The sequence below is a fragment of the Stegostoma tigrinum genome, chromosome 16 (genome assembly GCF_030684315.1).
Source record: "Stegostoma tigrinum isolate sSteTig4 chromosome 16, sSteTig4.hap1, whole genome shotgun sequence".
Taxonomy (NCBI): domain Eukaryota; kingdom Metazoa; phylum Chordata; class Chondrichthyes; order Orectolobiformes; family Stegostomatidae; genus Stegostoma; species Stegostoma tigrinum.
Window position 1 is genome coordinate 42660598 of NC_081369.1, and position 23087 is coordinate 42683684.

At 38.6% G+C, this 23087-nt stretch overlaps 1 protein-coding gene across 1 annotated transcript in view; it reads right to left on the bottom strand.

Moving 5' to 3' along the window:
• The window catches only part of LOC125459774 (golgin subfamily A member 4), a 709733-nt gene that overhangs the window by 84855 nt on the left and 601791 nt on the right, over positions 1-23087 (bottom strand). Inside the window, exons 34-36 of the mRNA XM_048546606.2 lie at positions 21250-21417; positions 14616-14783; positions 7243-7410 (exon numbers count right to left, since the gene is read on the bottom strand). Coding sequence (XP_048402563.2) covers positions 7243-7410; positions 14616-14783; positions 21250-21417 — 504 coding nt within the window. The remainder of the gene's footprint in view (positions 1-7242; positions 7411-14615; positions 14784-21249; positions 21418-23087) is intronic.

Below are 23087 nucleotides of genomic sequence, written 5' to 3' on the forward strand. Positions count from 1 at the left end.
TGTACGAATCTTCAGTGTGTTTTTTGTAGCATTATATAAATGAAGGATAATCACTGCATTTTAATTCTTACCAGCAAGAGTAACAGCATTCCTATTGAACCTATGGCAACATCAGGCTCAACTTAGGAATGGGCATTTAGTTTTATGGTTTTGCTAGCCCAACTATACTCAACATAATCTCTTAGGTAGAACAGCAGGAGAACTACTCTATTTATTTTGTATATTAATTATAATTATTATTAATTATAATTGGCTGCTGTGCAACAATTCTATGTAAGTTAAAGAATGCAACTTTTAAAAATACTCATTTTTAAAAACATTAATGTAAGATATCAATTCTTTGAAAAATTTTCTAGTTTAACAGGACAAATCTCTTTGGAAACTCATACAAGCTAGTGCAAATATATCCCTTTATATGCAGTAATATGTCTTGGTTAAATGAGCTAAATGATTGTGCCAAAATTGCTCACAGATTACATTGTATTTCTTTCATCGTTCAATTTGTTAAATATTTTATGTCTCAAGAAATCTGCATTTCAACACCGAAAAGGTAATATCACCCATCAAATGGCCAATAGTCAATATAGTCTTAGAAAACATCAAAGTATTGATCTGCCTCTTCCACACACAAGTCTCTTTGTACACACATTGGTTCCTTGGGCATATTCTGTTCTTAACAATATAATTTCATTTCGGAAATTTGGGAAAATATGGTGGCATATTAACTTATAAAATATCCTTTGGATGATAAGTTAAACTGAGGCCACATCTGCTCTTTTAGGTGTCACAAAGGATCTCACGACTCTATTTCAACAGGGATGGACAACAATAGAATGGGATGTTATGTCCACCATCCTGGGTGATAATTAACTCTTAATCAAGGTCCGTAAAAAAAAAATTATCTGGGCATTATAACATTGTTGTTTGTTGGAGTTCCCTTGGTAGAAAAATTGCTGTCCTGTTTCCGATACTAAAACAGTGATTACACTTCTAAAGTACTTCCTTGACCGTAAAGCACTTTGGGATGTCCTGAGGCCATGCATTCTTTTTGTCCTTTTTTTGTTCTCAGGAAAGGATGACATGCAAACCTCAAGTATCAATGTTTACAGTGAAGCCGATTTTGAATAGTACATATTTTAATACAATTTCCATAAAAATCTATGTGGTGAAAATATGAAATGGTATCATTTCCAATATCTTGAAATATAATCTGCAATATTGACAAGGCTAATTTAAATTCCAAGTAGCGGTGGAGAAATACTAACAAGAGCAGTTAACTAGGTTGTTTCCTTCCAAACAGCAGCTTGCAGTATGCTTGCTTTCAATTAACTGGCCAGGAGAAAGCCCTGATATATGTGATTGTATACCCACTGCCTATTGAGAAACTTGCTGCTGCCATGGTTTGGTGAACTCAAACTGCATTGGTATAGATATTGAAAACTAATTTTGTTGTTGGCAAATAAACTCTGTAGTAATTATATAAATCTGAATTTCTGATGGACAAATGAAAAATAATTATGCTCTACCAGCCTTCTTTAAATGATATTAATTCCACTGCTTTCTTTGGTGGCTGTTTTCAATCTAGTTTACATCAAAATTTGTGCTTTTTATCTGCAGATGATTTCTTGACTAGCTCTAAATCAACAATAGTTTTCAAAATTTTTACCAACAAAACTCAAAACAGCAATTTGAGAAAATTACTCAAAATACGAAGTACACATTAGACCAGAAAGTCTAATTGCTAATCTTCCTTCAAAATAGAATTTGCAATTTAATTTGCTGCCATTGCAAGTTTTCATTATATGGATGTAACATTTTTGTATACAGATGCTATGAACTAGTTATCAAGATTACTCTACAATTTCCATAATAAATAGCAAGTAATACACTGATTGCTAATCAATTCATAAACTTATGTTTAAATAATTATGTTGAAAATAAGCAAAGTAGCAATTAAATTTGTTTATATGCAAAAATATCTCACAAACCAATTAACATCTTTTTATACTATACTTTGGCCACTAGATGTCATTAACATTCAACTCACTAGTCACATCTAGTGTTAGAAATCAAGTCCTGCAACAATGAATCACATTTTTTTGACTCAAAATATTTTATACTTTTTATACTTTGAGACAACTAAATTACTGACCAAATCAAAAACATCTAAATTCCATGAATGGTAAAGTTAATGATCTATATCAGTAAACAGATCAGATTAATAGCTAACTTATACTGGGATTCAGAATTAAAGTAGTACAGTATATTGTTATCATACTTGCAGAATACTTCTCACTGCCAAGTTGCTGTGTGTAATTTAGAAATTCTTTCGTAAACTCTAATAATTAGTGGCAGTTTAATTCCTATTTCACTTACTGCATTTTTTCATCTCTGCCCAAAAATTCACATGTTGGATTCAGAGCTGCTTATAAAATCCATATTGAAGAACAAAACAGTCTGCTTTCACAAAAAAAGCATCCTGTTCAAATGAAGTCAAACAACATTTCTGTAGTCATTTATTAACAGAAGACCCTTTCTGAAATAGAAGCACTTCAGTCTAAATTTTCTATTACACTTAATTACCCATCTAAACATTCCAATATCAAGAACCGACACTAACACAGAACACGATAGAACTAAAGTAGAAAAAAAAATCACTCTCTGGCGACATGATTTGTAATACACAGTTGAAGCACTGACTAACACACTTTTCAACATCAATTTAAAGCCTGGCTCTGTGGACAAGGGGTGGTGTAATGAATATCGCAATTTTAGCCATTGCGGATGGAATGCTATACAACAGCTGTCATGGCTGACAACATTTCAAATTCACTTCTTGTCCAGTTGATGCGCATCTCTCTGGGAGTGTCAAAGAAGGGGCAGCTAGTAAAGGAATGCAGTGTCTTGTTTTAATAGAAATGTTCATACAGCGAAATTAGATTCAGTTGTAACCTATATTTTTTATAGTGAAAACTACATTATGCGGTATCTTTGTGGCTCCTTAAGGCAGGTACTGATCAATGATATGTGTTTAAAGGAAGCTGTTTAATCCAGTTGAAATTGTATTTAATTAAGACAGAAAGTAGCAATTATGTTTTAAGAAAAAGTCTTTAATTTAGACAGGTGCCTGTTTAACTATGGGTAAGCAGAAATATTACTTACCTAGGAACAGTCATCTTCATTTCTAGAATAGTGCTTTTCAAATATAATACAGTCTAAGGGCAAATTATTTCCTATCATCTTCCACTTACTTACAGGAAGTACAATTACGTAGTTAAACCAGATATGCACCTTTCTTGTATTCATCCATTCTTTTCACTTTGCATCCTGTCATATTTTGATCTCTGCCCTTATACATATGATTGAAGTATGGAATGAACTCAATTTAATTTGAAGAAGGTGTAAATAAATTTTTAAGAAACAGCAAAAACTGCCACATGCAAATCTGATCGTCTCCTATACAGGCCTTAAAGAGATTAATTCAATTGACTAAAAAGGCCAAACACCATTAAGGTAAATTTAGTATGCTCCTGCTGGCAATTTATTGCCTTGGAAAATTTACCCTTTAAAGCCTTTGTGCTGCTTCTTTTGTGAAGATGATCTCAATTTAGAGAAAAAAAAATGGATAATAATGTTTTCCTTAAAATTAGCTTAAAACATGCTGTTCTATGAAGGTTCCACTTTCAAAATTAGTCAGAAATCATTGGCTAAGAATACAAGAACTTAAGAGATAGGTGCAGTCGTAGGCCATTCAGTCCTCTGAACCCATCTGACAATTCAATAAGATCATGCTTATCTTTCACTTCATCACCATTTCCCTGCAATTACCACCTATACCTGGAATAAAAACAAAAATCTGTGGATGCTGGAGATCTGAAACAAATGCAGAAAATGCGGAAGAAACGTATCAGGTCTGGCAGTGCCTGTGGAGACAGAAACTCACCACAGATGCTGCTGGACCTGCTGAACTTCTCCAGCTTTTTCAGTGTTTACCCCAACAATCCTCTGATGTATTTAATTTTATTTATTCATTCATTAATGTTATGTATGTATGAGGGTCCTCTGGCTAGGCTGGCATTTATTGCCCATCCGTACTGCCCAGAGGACACTGAAGAGTCAACCACATAGCTGTGAGTCTGGAGTCACATGGAGGCCAGACCAGGTAAGGATGGCAGCTTCCCTCTCTAAAGGACATTAGTGAACCAGATGGGTTTTTCTAACAATCGACAATGGATTCATGGTCATTACCAGATTCTTAATTCCAGATATTTTTGATTGAATTCAAATTCCACCATCTGCCCTGGTGGGATTTGAACTCAGCTCCCCAGACCATTATCTGTGTATCTGGACTAACAGTCCAGTAATAATACCACTCGGCCATCATTTGAAAATGTATCAATCTCAATCTTAAACACAGTCAATAACAGCCTCTAAAGACTTCTGGGAAAGAGAATTCCAAAATTCACAACAGTCTCAGAGAAGATTTTTTTCCACCTCACACAATCACAGAATTTGTTCATAGTGTCTGCACTGGCTGTCTGAGCATTTTGACTGAGTGAAAATCTCAGTCCTAGATGGTTTATCTCTTATTCTAAGACTGTGTCCCCTAGTTCAAGACTCGCCAGGCAAGGGAAGTATCATCCCTCCATATTCCCTTTCAATCCCTGTAAAAACAGAGAACAGTACTGCACAGGAACAGCTCCTTCACCCCCATGATGTCTGTGTTGACCCTAATGCCATTCTAATCCCATCTGCCTGCCAGAATTCTGTATGTTTGAATGAGGTCATCTTTCATTCACTGAATGCAGATGACACAGAGGAGAGAGCTTGGAAGTTTGGTTAATGTGGGAGTTCAGTGAAGTTGACGTGGAGAAATAGTTTTGCTTTTCTTAACCTATTTGGAGATGCTTGGAGCCAATATGACTTGGTTTGGAAAAAAAGTGACAAACAAGAGAAACGTAATATGGGTCTGGTAAACTGATTGCCTGGTAAATGCTGCTTTATGTAAGGGTTTGTGTAAATAGCCAATCTGAAAAAAATCAGATTGGTGTAATACCCTGGATGAGGAGTTCATAGGAAGTGACCAGACAATAGGTTATAATCGACTTGGAACTGTGTAATATGGCACGATTAACTAAACTCCTCGGAGTAAAGACAGTCCAAAGTACTGTGACCATACTATGAGAGATTTTTATGTCCAATTTGAAAGGGAGGAGTGGGTCTGAGATTAGTATTTCAAACCTACATAAGGGCAGTTTTGAGGACATGAAAGCTGGGCTATGTAGAGTGAACAAAATGTGTTAGGTAGTAAAGTATGTTGTGAAGAGGACACAAGGAGGTTCCATAGGGATGCAGGTAGTTTGAGTGCGTGAGTGAAAATCTGGCAGATGGAGTATAATTTGAGAAAATGTGCAGCTGTTTACATTGGTAGGAAGAACAAAAAAAAGCAATACTTTAATGGAGAATGAGCATGGAATTCTGCGGTGCAGAGAGATCTAGGTGTTCTAGTGCATGAGTCACCAGAAGCATGAAAGTAAAGTAAGTAATTAAGAAGGCTACAAGTTAATATGTGAAGAAATGAGCATAAAAGTAAAGATGGAATGCTTCAGTTATACAGGGCACTGGGGAAACCGCACTTGGAGAACAGCATACAGCAAGCTTACTAGGTTTACACCTAGAATGACTGAGTTGTTTTATGAGGAAGTTGGACAGATTGTTTATTCCCACTTGCATTTAGAAGAGTGATGGGTGATTTGATTGAAATATATATGGTCCTGAAAGGTCTTGACTAGATGGATGTGAAAAAGGCATTTCCACATGTGGATAAGTCAGGAACGAGGAGGAACTACTTAAAAATTAAGGGTTGCTCTTAGCCAGACATAAGGAATTTTTTATCCTGCAAGGTCTGTGACATTGGGACTCTACCTGTAAAGGTCGTGAGAAGTGAAGTCATTGAACATTCTTAAGTCTAGGTAGATAGATTCTTGCTAGGGAAGGGAATCAAACACTATCTGGGTTTATAGGAATGTGGAATTCGAAAAACAAACATTTCAGTCATGATCTTATTAAATGGTGGAGCAGATGTGAGAGGCTGAACTTCTTCCAATTTGTATGTTTGTATGTTCATTCTTCTAAAACTCCAGAGAACATAGGCCCATTCTGCAGGTAAGGTGACCAAAACTGTACACAATACTTCAAATACAATTTCACCGTGTTTCTATGCAGTTGCTGTAAGATATTTTGACACCTACGCTCAAATTCTCTTGTAAGAAGACCAACAAATCATTGCCTTCTTAATTGCTTGTTATACCTGCATGTTAATCTTCGATGAAGCCCAACACTTCCCAGACATGCACCTTTTAAGAATATTCTGTATTTCTGCTTTTCCTGTGAAAGCAATAACCTCACAATTCTCCTCATTGTATTCCAATTTGTCATTTTTTTTACTGCAGGCTTAGCCTCTGCAAATACCTTTGATATGTCTTTGTATAATCTTCACAACTCATACTCATATCCAGTTTTATGTCATCTCCAAACAGGCAAATATTATATTCAATTCTGACATTCAAATCATTGATGTAGATTATGCATAGCTGGGGCACACCATTAGTCTCAGCCAGCCAAACCTATATGCACTGTTTATTTTTACTCTATTTTCTGTGCATTAGCCAATTACTTATCCATGCCAATATATTCACTATTTCCATGGTGGACAGAGTGAGAGTTTACAGATGTGGTTTTGAGGAAATGAGGGTCGGGAGATGTGGAGGACATGAACTGCTATTCAACTGGCATGGGATTATGAGGCATCAAGGGGGTAGGTGGGAGCATGAGTTGGCAGAGAGGGTATGGGTGGGTTGTATGCATGGGTGAGCATTGAATTGGCCTGGAAGCTGTACAGATGTGTCATGGAGTGTGCAAGGTGAGGGGGTTTCACAGCTTTTAAAACACCTGGGGCAAAGTCCAGAAAATGGAGGTGGCATTTCTAATCAATTCACCTACTCACTTGTCTGCTCTTCTGGCCGCCCACACTCTGCTTTTAGGGTCACTGACCCTGAAGCCACTCCACAAACCTCCTCTGACACTCATGAAAACTATTTGTGTTGGAGCACTTTCTACAGCAAGTTGGGAAACTTTCTGATTTGAATTACCCACACTGGTGGGCAAAACCTGGCCCTTAGTTTTAAATTAAGTAACATTTGGCACGTAATATTTATTAAATGATTTGGAAGTAAGCATTACCTCTTCAGTTTTAGAGTGGTATTTTTCTCGAAGGGAGACCAGTTCTACCTTCAATATCAGTAACTCTTCTTCCTTACTGGTAAGTTCCTTCATAGTTTCATGGGATTTCCCCTGTGACATTATCATCTGGTTGCTTAGTTCCATCAATCGATTCTCACAAATGTGAGCCTGGAAAAAATGAAAGTGTATTTTACCACCACAACTCACACTTCCTGAGAGAACTGTAACACACTTTTAATTATATAACATACCTCTAAGATATACATTGGTATGTTGCAACCTAGTCTACTTAATGACCAATTTTCACAATCACACCACAAAGACTCCTGAATTTCATGTTCATTTTGCAGTTTTATCCAGTTTTAAAAATCAATTCTGTACATTTTTATCGTCTTATCTCCAAGGAATTGAGATGGCCTTTTGGTGCAGTAGGTACCATCCTGCCTGTGAGCCAGAAGCTCTGAGTTTGAGTCTTATCCTAGGACTTGATAGCCAGGGAAGATGCGTTCATAATGTGGCTAAGGAGCTGAGTATCAGTCCAACAAAAGGTCAACAGCAAGTGGTAAAAATGGGAGCGATTTCTGGTCAGCCATGTGAAGACAGCTGGGGCTTCTACCATTAATACCTATCGCTCCACACCACAACATGCATGTGAAACTGCTTTTTAACACAACTCACACGCCCTGGGAGAAGTGTAACCCACTTCTAATGACAACACACCTCTAAGATGTCCATATATAACTTACCGTTTCCTGACCAAGTAAAATGATTCTTTTCTCTCCAGTTACTTTTCTTTTACCAAGAAATATGCCAAAGACTGGATCTTTTCTCTTGGTGGAGAGCATCTTTGCTTGACTTCTTTCCTCAGAGAACTCACATGGTTGGCTATTAACTACATGGTTAAACAACATTTTGTTTACTATTACAATAGCAAGATTGTCAGTGAGAGAATTAGATGTGAGATGTTTGGATCTTTACTCAGAGATTTGGTAGGATTTGGAATTCGCTGCCAGGGAGTCTGGTGGAGGTGGATTCCATACGAGATGGGTACATATTTGAAAGTGATGAAGTTAGATGGATATGGAGCTAGGGCTGGAGAATGGGACTAGCTGGGTAGCTCTTTCAGGAACTGGTAGAGACATGATGGGTTAAATGGCCTCCTTCTGTACTACAAAATTCTATGATTCGATATTGCACCATTATGAAAGATTGTCTGTCAGAATGTAATGTGTTGCACCACCAAGTTGTTCAGCTTTCTCCTAATTATTGGGCTAAGGTATGTTGGTGCACAAAGTTCTGAAAGTGATATAGGGTGAGGTGGAGGGGTGGTGGTTACAATTTATGAGAAATTCCTCACTTTCCGACAAAGGTCTGGTGGAATTGAGCTGCCACCTGTTCCTCCATATAAGCCAGAGGAGGAGAAGCAGACCATTCAGCCCTACTCCACATGCTCTGATAATCTCAAGTGCACTTGAGTTCCTCCTGACTTCAGTCTTACATCTGCTTCCCTTTATTCTGAGGTGATGCCGTCTCGTCTTAGTTTCACCTGCTAGTGGAAACAACGGCCCTGCCTCCACCTTATCTATTCTCTTCATAATCTTATATGTTTCTATAAGATCTCCCCTCATTCTTCTGAATTCCAATGAGTATAAGCCCAGTCTACTTAGTCTCTCCTCATAATTCAATCCTCTTAACTCTGGAATCAACCGAGTGAATCTCCTCTGCACCCCCTCCAGAGCTAGTATATCTCTTCTCAAGTAAGGAGGCCAAAGCTGCACACAGTGCTGCAGTGTGACCTCACCAGGATCCTATACAGCTGCAGCATAGCCTCCCCGTTTTTAAACTCCATCCCTCGAGCAATGGCAGACAAAACTCCATTTGTCTTTTTAATCAAATGCTGCACCTGCAATCCTACTTTTAGTGATTCATGCACAAGGTCACCCAAGTCCCTCTGCACAGCAGTGTGCTGGAATTTTTTTACCATTTAAAACATAGTCCAGTTTGCTGTTACTACCAAAATAGATGACCTCACACTTATCAACATTGTACTCCATCTGCCAGACCTTTGCCCACTCACTTAGACTATCTATGTCCCTCTGCAGACTTTCAGTGTCTTCTGCACACTTTGCCCTACCACTCACCTTAGTGTCATCTGCAAATTTTGACACACCACACTTAGTCCCCAACTCCAAATCATCTATGCAAATTGTAAACAATTTCCTCTGTAACTTTCGATTTCCTTACTGATTAAAATTTATGGAGGAGATGTACAGATTTTTAAATAGTTATGGGTTGAAGAGTTATGGAAAGCAGGCAGTAAATTAGAGCTGAGCCCAAAATGAGATCAGTTTTGATTGTATTAAATGGTTGAGCAGACTTGAGGGTCTGAATTGCCTATTCCTGCTCCTAGTTCGTATGTTCTTATGGTGGAGTTGTTTCAAGAGAAATGATGAGAAGGAACCATGATGGATTTGAAAAATTGAAAAAGTCTCCACTAAATTCTTAGCCAAGATTATAGCTGTCACTAGGCACATGTCACTTGACTGGAGTAATTCTCACTTTTACCCTCACTTTTTAATACCTAGTATTACCTTCTGCGTAGCTGCCAACGGCAGTAGGAGTGATAGAGTAACAAGAAGCATGGGTGCAAATAGATAAACCTTTGATGCCAACACACTAGAAGTGTTGGCAACAGCTAAATCAAATGTTGAATTAAACACAAACTTTATGTTCCATTCAAGTAGCTTACAAAATAATGCAGAATCATCTGCAGAAAACCATTAATATGTTTATTCCGAACAGCCCAAGCTAATGCCACTTCTTCATAAAGATTGAAGTGCAGCAGATAACCTTTATATCTAAAATGCACAGGAAAATCAATGGGAGATGGCTTAATGCAGAAACTAATATAACTTTGATTTGAAAAGCATTTTTAATTAAGCTTTTGCTGATTAAATGTGCCCAAAATGTGAGTATGTGGAGGTGAGATTACATTAAAATTGGCTGCTGTTGTATTAGTGCCATATCCAGGTTAATCCTTAAGCAATCTCTATGTCACAGGGTCTATAAAAAATAATTTCATCACAGTCTCACGTTTAATCAGTATTGAGGATGACCTTAGCAGAATTCATTGCATTCTAAAGAATTAATTATTTCTTCATGTATTCCACCTGCACTATGTTCTTCAACTGCTAATATCTCAGATGACTCACAGCACAATTACATTTGTACAGTATTATAGAAAAATTACAATGTGTGATCTTGTTTCACATCCGACTGGGTTAATGAATCAGGTCTTGTTGTTAAAGATCTGTGATGGGTGTGCACTATGAAAAGATGAGTTAAAGTAGGGTAAACCTTGCAATTCCTTGTGTTATGGGCCAGACTAACGCCCCTCAACGTATATTAAGAGGATAGCCTAGACAGTAACTTCTTCTCATTTTGTAGGCAAGTGCCAGGCATTGTGCTTCATATGCAATTTGATTAGTCAAACTAACAGTCTTGAAGCAAAACACAGTTTATTCATACACTCTCATTAAAATACAACAAAAGAAAGAAGAGATTGGAGTAACATAACTATTGGAAAACTTAACAGAATAATAGAACTGTTCTAATATAGTAACATCCTACAAACACACCCTTGGCAAAGGCAAATACAGTAAAGTAGATTGTCTCACATGCAATTCTCCATCCAGGAGGAAAGTCGACAAGAGAAAACTCTGACACAGATAGTACATGAAGAGATATGCGACAGCTTCAAGAGTCCAGCAACTGCTACTGAAAAACTAAACCTAAAAATCCTGGCTCTGGGGAGCTTGACCCTAACCCATTCAGCTGCTTCTATTGTTCTAACTCAAATAAAAAAGCCCAAGGTCTCGCAAAGAATTTAGTTTATTGGACTGAAATAGACAGTTCATCACCTGTCTTAAAACCTCTCCTCAAAAAATTACAAAATACTTGTCTTAAGGCCATGGTATTCTCACAGTTATCATGAAATAAATGGCAACTGATTAGAAATAAATTGCCATATAGAGAAAGTTTTCAAATCAACTTGAATAACTGGGAAAATAATTTAAAAACAAACAATAATGCTGCAATTCAGTACTTAGTGTAACAAAAAAATCAATTAAATTGTACACTTAGGGATTGTGCAGGAGCATGTTCGTCAACATGCTGAAAATAGTGCTCAGAGAACTCCAAACTCTATTTTATCCAAGTGCTTTGGAAGTATGACTAGCTGGTGTTTTACTTCCACCACTAACTTTCTTTTCCAGATAAAAGCAAAAAATTATATTACAGCAATAAGTAGATTTCTTTTGATCATTCTAGATTACAAAAGCATTAGAAATAGGAGCAGGAATAGGCGATATAGTCCCTTCAATGTGCTCTGTCATTCAAAATGATTGTGGTTGATTTTCTACCTTATCCCATATCCCTTGATTCCCTGAGGGATCAAATATTTGTCAGCTTCAGATATATTCATTGATGGAACATTCACAATGCTTTGGAATAGATAATTCCGGAGATTCAAAATTCTCTGTGTGAAGAAATTTCTTCTTATCTTAATCCTAAATTATTCTAATCTTCCCACTATGTACCCGTTCCATATTCGTTAGGAAAGGAGAAATAGACACTCAATGTCTACCCTGTCAAGCTCCTTCAGAAACGTATACACTTAAATTAGATCACTTCATATGTCTCAAAACTCCAGACAGCATTTTAAAATTATATGCCTACTCCTGAAGGACATTACTTTCTCCAGGAGAGGAAATATGGCGGGTTGTGAATTGATGATCAAGAAAAAAAATTAGTGTCAACTGTATTGAATTACGTGACCATGTTTATTTTGGTATGTACAATAATCTTATTATGAATAGATGGATGACCTTCAAACTTCACACATGGAATTAGCTCAACAGGTACAGTTAGCACAGCTGTGAAGGGACTGACACAGACAAAAGGGAAATTGGGGAAGGGGGGTGAGTTTAAAATATGACTGTTTTTCTACTCTTAAACCGTCAAAGCAAGGTACTCCTCTCCCTTTTTACTCCCAGCCCTCACTGTGGTAGTCTGAAGGGTATTCACACATCCTGATTTATGGATTTAAATTTTTGAAATAAACCCACCAAAATTATTTAAGGTCAAATCAAGGATATAGTTTATTAGCAATACATTTAAAACACATGGAAAGTGTTTAGTTATGCATAAACACTCGCAAACGAAAAATTTTAAGAAGACAAGAGAGGAGTTAGGGTATAAACTAAAGCTTTGGTAAATCTAGAGATATTGAAATCAGTTCTTGTGAGTTGCAACATTTTCAAGGTCAGTGTCCAATAATAGTTCCCTCGGTAAGTTGGACCCAGTAGCTTTTCCTTCCTGTCGAAGAAATGCAAGCTTCTTTCCAGCCAACAATGTGGAGACAGAGATGGAGGGTCCAAGGCAGATTGCCAACTCACCAGAGATTCCTGCTTTTCCTCTATGGGTTAAGCAGTATTAGACGTAAAATCCCAGAATTGTATATTTAAGAAATTCAACCTGGTCTAATACCACTGATGTGTCAAAGACCAGTATTTCAGATGCCAAGGATCCATTCTGGTGGGCTAATGAAAAGGTTAAGCTAATTGTTGCTTTATACCCTCTACTATAATTTAAATCATGAGGTAGTGAGGTAACCATAAAAATGCTAACCCTCACTTTTGCAAAAAAGGTCTTGATCTTTCTTTTATCCAGGCTTGGCTGGAAACAGGTGTTTCATCTCCAGGATCATTGCATCAGCTTTAGCTGGAATGTGAAATACAAGTACGTGGCCAACCTTGGCCATTTCATGAGTCCAGCAAGGTTTTCAGTTTTCAAAATAAACAGAATTTAAACATAAAAATGTGGAAGAAAATACAGTTTTCATTGGGATCTCTTGCTCAACTCTGGCTATGCATCTCATTACTGTCTTCTGTGATTTGATTGAGTTTTATGAATAAGTTTTTGAATTTCTGTTGCTTAGTTTGCATATTAACAAGCAATTAAGCTGATAGAATGTTTGTTCAAAGGGATCTTCAATAGTTATATTTGATTGACAGTTGTTGGGTTCCTAAGAAATAATGAATGAGTCCGCGAACTTTTCAAACATCCGGCTTTATTTCTTCTTATATATAGACTACATAGTTGTAGGTTCAGACCCTCATGGGATTTGAGAGGGTATGATGAGACCATGAGAGATATGAAGAAGGGGCACGTCAGTAGGTCAGAGGATTGATGGCTAGAATGCCTAATAACTATGTGGAGAAATGGGCTGATGTCCCAGTGAATGGATACATGCCTCTAATCTTTTTGTATTGGAATTTGACCATCTTCATTTCCAGCATAATTCTGCATTATGAGGTGACTGTCCTAACTATAACATGTTGCAGATCCTCTGAAATGAAAATTACAGATGATTGGGGCTGACTTTACAAAGTCAGGAAATGGCCTAACTGACACTGTCCAAACTGAAGATAAAAATTCAGCCTTATAGACTCAATTTATTCAGACTATCATGACAGAGCAGCCTACCAGGAACCAATGCAGCAAATATCTGCTTTACAGGTCCACTGGAAGAACAAGCTTTTTTAAATGTGGAGATCAAAAATACTGACAGTACTCTGGGTCTGGGCTCAATAAAATAATGCACAGTTGTGGCAAGCCTTCCTTATTCTTGCACTCATCCCTCCTTGCAATAAATGTCCATATGCTATTTGCCTTCTACAGTGCTTGCTGTACCTGTATGTCAACATTCTGTGTTCCTTGTAAAAGTATACCAAAATTTCTCTCAAAAGTAACACTAAGAATTTTCAAAAAAATTGTCTTTCTATTATGCTGGCGAACGAAATAACCTTGCATTTCCCTACAGAATCCTCTATCTGCTACTTCCTTGCCCATTCACTTGACCCACCTGTATTCTTGCAGCCCCTTTGATTTCTCCTCCTAGCTTCCGTTCCTATCTGCTTTAATAACTGCCATAAATCAAAGTCATTTTAAACTCATGAAGGGTCACTATTTGGTAAAATGAAACACAATTTTAACTCTACAACTGGGCACAAGTTCAAATTATGTATTAAAAATGTCTTCTACCCTTCTTACAGACCTTAGAGTTTGAGGAGAGGGTTGCACTTATCTGAAATTGTGTGTGTGTAAAAACAGACTGTTCATATACAGTGTAATTGGTAACTTAGACCAACTATTAGAGTATAGCTATGGCTGTGAATTGCACACTAGCAAGGACTAAATATACCAGCAGAGAGGAGGATATGGAGCAACATGGTGAGAGCGAGAGCATTACCAGATTGCAGTTATAAACTGAAGGTAACATACATATTTGTAACATTAGATAAAACTCTTACTTCCTCTTCTGCTCGTCGATTCAGTGACTGCATTTTTTTCAGTTCATCATGCAGTCTTCTCATCCTTTCCTCATATGTTGCACTTTCCTCTGCTAACTGCATATTTCTCTGTTGACTTCGTGCAACATCATTTCTCAGGCTGGCTATCTCTCGGCTCTTCTCACTTAGCTGTAATGGAAAGCACAATTAATAGTTGTACTGCTTATTTGTAAAACCCACAAGATTACAGAGCCAGAAATGTCATGTTACTGCAGAGTATGCCTAGGACATTGCATTATGGGGTAGTCTCATTTACCACATTCCTTTTCAACTATAATAAAAACACAAAGTGTTGGAAGAACACAGCAGATCTGACAGGTCTTCAGAATGAAGAAGAGGCGTATTCAACTAGGCCAAGGGCAGGCACTAGGGTGGGTAGGTATGCTGCTGGCTCAATTTTCTGAGCAATCCCCAGCTCCAAATCGGCTGAATAGCAAACATAAAATCCAGGCATTTATAATATTTGATATTCTCAGTGATTTAAGTCTGATGGAATTGAGAGATAGGGCAATGGGGCAACATTGTCTCAAACTGCGAGAGGCTGCATAAAGCAAAATCTGGTGCAAAGTGCGCAAATGTCATGACTGGTTTTCAATGCTTTTAACAGATGAGGACTGGAAGCCTTACTCGTGAAAATTAATGAACATTTAGTAATTGATTACACTATTCACAGAGACAAAGTTCAGCAGTGGGAGGCAATAGCCTTGTGATATTATTTGACCTCGGTTCAAATCCACCACAAATGTTGAAATTTGAAGAACAAATTCAATAACAAATCAGGAATTTGATGATGAAAGTGTTGGCAGTTGTTAGGGGAAAAACCCAACTGATTCACTAATGACCCTTTATGAAAGGAAATTCTTACATGATTTGGCCTCCATGTGACTCTGGATCCATAACGTATGGTTAATTCTTAAATACATGCTGGGCAATTATGGGTGGGCAATAAATGCTGGCCTGGGTCTAGACAGCAATGCCCACATGCCATGAATGAATAAAGAAGAAGACACATTGGTATATGTGGTATATTGTATCCATTGCACCCGGTGTGGCTTCCTCTACATTAGGGAAACCAAGTGGAGGCTTGGTGACCGCTTTGCAGAACGCCTCCGCTCGGTTCGCAACAAACAACTGCACCTTCCAGTCGCGAAACATTTCAACTCCCCCTCCCATTCCTCAGACGACATGTCCATCACGGACCTCCTGCAGTGCCACAATGATGCCACCCAAAGGTTGCAGGAACAGCAACTCATATTCCGCTTGGGAACCCTGCAGCCCAATGATATCAATGTGGACTTCACAAGCTTCAAAATCTCCCCTTCCCACACTGCATCCCAAAACCAGACCAGTTCTTCCCCTCCCCCCACTGCATCACAAAACCAGCCCAGCTCGTCCCCTCCCCCCACTGCATCCCAAAACCAGCCCAGCCTGTCTCTGCTTCCCTAACCTGTTCTTCCTCTCACCCATCCCTTCCTCCCACCTCAAGCCGCACCTCCATTTCCTACCTACCACCTCATCCCGCCTCCTTGACCTGACCATCTTCCCTGGACTGACCTATCCCCTCCCTACCTCCTCACCTATACTCTCCTCTCTACCTATCTTCTTTTCTCTCCATCTTCGGTCCGCCTCCCCCTCTCTCCCTATTTATTCCAGGTCCCGCTCCCCATCCCCCTCTCTGATGAAGGGTCTAGGCCCGAAACGTCAGCTTTTGTGCTCCTGAGATGCTGCTTGGCCTGCTTTGTTCATCCAGCTCCACACTTTGCTATCTCAGATTCTCCAGCATCTGCAGTTCCTATGATCTCTGAAACAAAGGGTTTGGAGACAAGCTGTCTGCTTCTAGCCAGCTCTTGATAAAGGAAACCTCTAAATCTGTTTTGTTAAACCGAGTGTTAATGCTTTTATAGTTACCACATTGACTTGCAATGGAAAATCTAATATGAGAGGCAAGGTTACTTTGTTTAGCCCAGCAAGATGAGCTCTTAGCATCCGAAATGCTCAACTATGTCACATGACTGAAACCTGAGCTTTCCGATTGGTTTAGTTCACAGTTTCGGGTCTCTAAGTCAGGTACAGTGTTTCCTCCACAGGAACAGCAGGCTTAGTTGATTCTGCCTGAAATTTTTCCATCTATGTCACCAAGTTGCTAGCTAGAAAGAAGCTTACACTTTGCCTTGCAAGAAGGAAAAGAGGAAGCTAGGGAAACTCAGCAGCTCTGGAGACAAATGGAGTTATTGTTTTGAGCCTAGTAAGACTCTTTTTCAGAAAAGCTAGTGGGTCTAGCTCAGTAGGGTAACTATTGTTAGATATGGTTTCTGAGAGATTGTCTCTCACGTGAATTGATATCTGATACCTCTGAATTTTGGTAAAACTCTAAACTCTTCTCTTATCCTGTCTTCCTTAATTTCTGGAGTGCTTGTGTGAGAATGGAGGAATGAAACAATCCCCTTACTTTGAATGTTTCATTAATTAGAATCTTTGGTTTCATTAATTAGAATGTGACAGCAAGGTTTGGAGAATACTCTTCAGCCTATTTTACTAAGGAATGGGAGTAAGAAGGTAGATCCAATAATGCGATGCTGTCTGGGTCTTTGAAGGGTAAAAGCAATCATTATCTGAATTTACCTGATTCCTGCTTTGACAGTGGCAGCTGTGATGATTGGCCTCCAATAACCATGACTATTTTCCTTTGTGTCAGGCATCCCATAGAATTTTCAACAGCTCACCGAGATGCTAATGATACTGTAGTCCACCAAACCTTATTAGAAATTTGTCCCCAGGTGATAGACAATGTGTGATTTATATAAATTTTAGATATCATTAATTGAAAATTTGTTTTTTTTTGGATTTTACTCGCAAAGTGTGTTTTGTCTGTGTCTGAAATTAATAATTAACTAGCAATTACCTCTGTAGCCATGGTGATTTATGTTAAAACAATTTTTGAGGCCTAGCTTTAAGTGCACCACTAATAGATTTTTATCTCAAACTATTTCACAACCCTATTTCACATAGCGGAGCCTCAAGGTTCATTAGAGGTTTCCAAAACTTGTTTTATTTTCAGGATTAGGAGAAACACCCTTGGAAGGTTTCTTTTTAAGTTTACTTCATATTTAAAACAGTACTGTGAAGTCCTTGGATGTAAATGGCTGTGTTGGCCAGTAATCCCGAGAAAGGAAGGATACGGAAACTAGATTACACACAGAAATATAGAAAAGAGGCGCAGGTACAGGACATTGAGCTCTCCAACCTGCTCTGCCATTCATCATGATCATGGTTGATCATTTAACTCCACTTTTCCCCCATTTCTTTTGATCCCCTTAGCCCCAACTGCTAAATCCAACTCCTTTTGAAATCATACAATGTTTTGGCCTTGATTGCCTCCTATGATAGTGAATTCCACAGGCTCATCAATTTTTTGGTGAAATTTCTTCTCATTTCTGACCTAAGCGGTTTATCCCATATCCTTAAACAGTAACCACTTTCCCTTTTTCTGGACCGCCAAGGGGAATATCTTTCCTGCATCTAATCTTTCTAATCATGTTAGAATTTAACAGGTTTCTATACGATTTTGTCTCGTTATTCTTCTGAATCCCAGGGTCTAGGCCCAAAAAGTCAGCTTTCCTGCTCCTCTGATGCTGCTTGACCTGCTGTGATCATCCAGCTCAACACCTTGTTATCTCAGATTCTCCAGCATTTGCAGTTCCTACTATAGAACATAGAACATAGAACAGTACAGCACAGAACAGGCCCTTCAGCCCACAATGTTGTGCCGACCATTGATCCTCATGTATGCACCCTCAAATTTCTGTGACCATATACATGTCCAGCAGTCTCTTAAATGACCCCAATGACCTTGCTTCCACAACTGCTGCTGGCAACGCATTCCATGCTCTCACAACTCTCTGCGTAAAGAACCTGCCTCTGACATCCCCTCTATACTTTCCACCAACCAGCTTAAAACTATGACCCCCTCGTGCTAGCCATTTCTGCCCTGGGAAATAGTCTCTGGCTATCAACTCTATCTATGCCTCTCATTATCTTGTATACCTCAATTAGGTCCCCTCTCCTCCTCCTTTTCTCCAATGAAAAGAGACCGAGCTCAGTCAACCTCTCTTCATAAGATAAGCCCTCCAGTCCAGGCAGCATCCTGGTAAACCTCCTCTGAACCCTCTCCAAAGCATCCACATCTTTCCTATAACAGGGCGCCCAGAACTGGACGCAGTATTCCAAGTGCGGTATAACCAAAGTTTTATAGAGCTGCAACAAGATCTCACGACTCTTAAACTCAATCCCCCTGTTAATGAAAGCCAAAACACCATATGCTTTCTTAACAACCCTGTCCACTTGGGTGGCCATTTTAAGGGATCTATGTATCTGCACACCAAGATCCCTCTGTTCCTCCACGCTGCCAAGAATCCTATCCTTAATCCTGTACTCAGCTTTCAAATTCAACCTTCCAAAATGCATCACCTCACATTTATCCAGGTTGAACTCCATCTGCCACCTCTCAGCCCATCTCTGCATCCTGTCAATGTCCCGCTGCAGCCTACAACAGCCCTCTACACTGTCAACGACACCTCCGACCTTTGTGTCGTCTGCAAACTTGCTGACCCATCCTTCAATCCCCTCATCCAAGTCATTAATAAAAATTACAAACAGTAGAGGCCCAAGGACAGAGCCCTGTGGAACCCCAATCACCACTGACTTCCAGGCAGAATATTTTCCTTCTACTACCACTCGCTGTCTTCTGTTGGCCAGCCAATTCTGTATCCAAGCAGCTAAGTTCCCCTGTATCCCATTCCTCCTGACCTTCTGAATGAGCCTACCATGGGGAACCTTATCAAATGCCTTACTGAAGTCCATATACACCACATCCACAGCTCGACCCTCATCAACCTTTCTAGTCACATCCTCAAAAAACTCGATAAGGTTTGTAAGGCATGACCTACCCCTCACAAAGCCGTGTTGACTGTATTTGATCAAGCCATGCTCTTCCAGATGGTCATAAATCTTATCCCTCAGAATCCTTTCTAACACCTTGCAGACGACAGACGTGAGACTTACCGGTCTATAATTGCCGGGGATTTCCCTATTTCCTTTCTTGAAGAGAGGAATTACATTTGCCTCTCTCCAGTCCTCAGGTACGACTCCAGTGGAGAGCGAGGATGCAAAGATCTTCGCAAGTGGCGAAGCAATTGCATTTCTCGCTTCCCAAAGCAGCCGAGGACAAATCTGGTCCGGGCCTGGCGACTTGTCAATCTTAATGTTTGACAAAATTTTCAGCACATCAGCTTCCTCTATCTCTATCCATTCCAGCATGCACACCTGCTCTTCAAAGGTTTCCTACTATCTCCGAAAAGAATCCTAATCAATTCAACTTCTCCACACCCATCCGTCTGGAAATCAGTCTAGTTAACCCTCCTGCATTCCCTCTATAGCAAGAACATCATTCATCACGTAAAAAGTAAAATATACAGAAGTGTGGTGTCACCACGGCCCTGTATAATTGCAGCAAGATATCTCTGCTCCTGTACAATAATCCCATAACATACCATTTGCCTTCATTACCTCCTGCTGCGTCTACATGTTTACCTTCAGTGACTGGTATACGAAGATATTTATGACTCATTGCACTTTCCCTCTCTCAGCCTACACCCACTCATATAATAATCCTTCTGCCTGTTTTTGCTACTAAAGTGGAAAACATCACATCTGTCCACATACTGCATCTGCCATGTTTTTGCCCAATCGCACTGAAATTACCTTAGAATAAAGAATCAATGTTAGTCCCAGGCTAGATATGTTGGGGTAAAACTCTAAAGAGGTCACATAAATCTGAGTATGTTTAAGCTCAGGTGTATAATATATGGGCGTTTGTCTTTTGAGTTAGTAACATGTGGGTTTTCTGTGTGTCTGAAGGGAATGATTAACTTGTCTGTATTTCTGTAGCCATGTTTACTTTATTTTAAAACAGTTTTTGAGACCTAGATTTAAAATTAATGTTTTTTCGCAGGCCATTAAAAGTGAGCAGTTATCCTGGTTCAGTTAGTAAAGATGGTTTATCGATGTAAAGAAAAATGGCATATTCTTTTTTTTGTTTCACGGGATAAAAGCAAGCTCTCCTGTTTGATTTAAAGGAATCGATTATGTGTTCCAAATGAGTCAAACTGGACTGAAAGCAGTAAATCTGCTTCTAGCTCCACAGATACTGCCAGACCCATTGAGTTTCTTCAGCAGTTTCTGTTATTGTTTCACTATTTCAGCATCTGCAGTATTTTGCTTTTCTATGATTGTGATTGCTGTTCTTTAGATTTACCTTACCATGAATTAAAGCACAACAACAATTCTGAACAGATTCTGCTCACCAAGCGTTTGATTGATCTATCTTTGGCGAGATTTAGTAGAACACGCGTGAAAGCTATGAACATATGGTTCAGGCTGTAAGGGCTGACTGCTATGCTATTATATTAATGCAGTATATACCTCGAGCAATACAATCCAATTCCTAAAATAGTGACACAATCAGATTGCAGAAATAAGCCACTGATTTCAAGGTGATATGCAAGCAAAGAAAGAAAGGCTTGAATTTATGGCAAACCTGCTCCATGCTTTCTTTTTGGGTACCATGACAAGCTGTTAGCTCTCGTTTGAGTTCACGGATGAGTTGGTCTGCTGATTTCAGTTCATGGTTAGTTTTTCTTGCCTGCTCCTGGACTGTATTCAGCTCTGACTGAAGCTTGGTAAATTTAGCTTCTTGTTGAGATGCCTGTAGCATAACATAATTACAACTTCAGAAATTGAAACAAGTAAAGTTTGAAAGTGACACCAAAGTTGTTTTTGCTTAGACAAACAGTCTAAAGCTATTTTGCAAAAACGCAAGTCTAAAAGACTGCATTAAAAATCAGCTTCCTACACCAGTTAGGGAACAAAGATTTGGACCACAAGTTAGCTTTGGATTGTCTGAAATTGTGATAATTTTTTTTTCTCCCTCATGTTGAAAATATCATATATTGAAAGGAATTCAATTTTAACCAGTAATCTTATTGTTTATACACCTTATTGTTCTGCCTCCTTAGAGGGGATGAAATACTGGACATTGTAGGCTAAGAAAATAAGGTGAAAATTGAAGGGCTGCCTTGTCATACCTGTGGAACAGTTTTATTCCCATCAATCTCTGGCTTATCAAAACAAGTTGAGTCACAATACAAGAAATATTAGTGTTGACTTACATTTAATGTCCATTTTAGTATTGATACTATCTTAGTTGGATATTTATCTATATTTAAATTGAAACACATCATTTGATACTTAAATTGTAATATGGTTGGATCAAGTTGTCATGTGAAGAATAAATTGGCAGGAATCATTCATCATTGCAGAAATTTGAACATTCTATATTGTAGTTTGCATTCTAGGTTGTTGTAAAATACAGGGCCATTGCTCTGTGTACAAACTCCAAACCTCATGTTTCTATTACTATATTACTTTAATTAATATTAGACATAATTATTCTAAATACAAAACATTTGTCATAGTATTGCCATATATTTCACTGAAAGACTGGCTGTAAAATAAAGGGTTGGTTTAGGCTGGACAGCTGGTTTGTGATGCAGAATAACAAGAACAATCTGGGCTCAATTCCTGCACTGGTTGAGATGATCATGAAGGATCCTCTTTCTCAACTTTCTCCCCTCACCCAAGGTGCGATGGCCCACAGGTTAAACCACCACTAGTCATGTCTCTATAATGAGAGCGAAGCCCCATGACGATTTTGCCTTTTTTATGATTTTGAGATAAATGACTCATATTTTATGTGATTGATAAAGGAGTGGCTTTTGCAGATGGCCATAGACATTAATACGCCTCTAGTCAACTGATATCTATTTGAACATGATTCTCTCTTCAGGGATCTGTGACCATTGTGAGAACAGCAAGTGAGCAGGGAGTATTTCTAATCAATCAGACAGGAAAATTTTCATCGAGACACAGAATGGAAAGGAGGAATCGCAACATGGGAAATATAAATTCCAGTTTAATCATTGTACAGAAAACAAAATAAAAATTGGTACATATGCATAGGATTGAAGAAAATATACATAAGACCAACCCAAAAAGCTAGAGGAAGTAATTTTCTAGAGCCACAAACATTGTTCAGCAAAAATGGTCACATTCTATCATTCTTTCTTAGCTGCACTGGTAACTTGTTATTTGGCTGGGAATACGTATGCCAGAACAGACAGGTCTCACACAAGAAACACATCCTTTAATGTGCGTAATTGCATGTCAGTCTTAAAGGGACCATGAAGTGCAACAAACTGGTTGCACACAGCAAACAGAAGTTAGAGGGAACATTATTCTCAAAACCATTGAAAACTCAGTTACTCCTGAATGAAAAAGCTCTAATTGTTTCAGCAATTCTTCGAATAAAACAAAAGC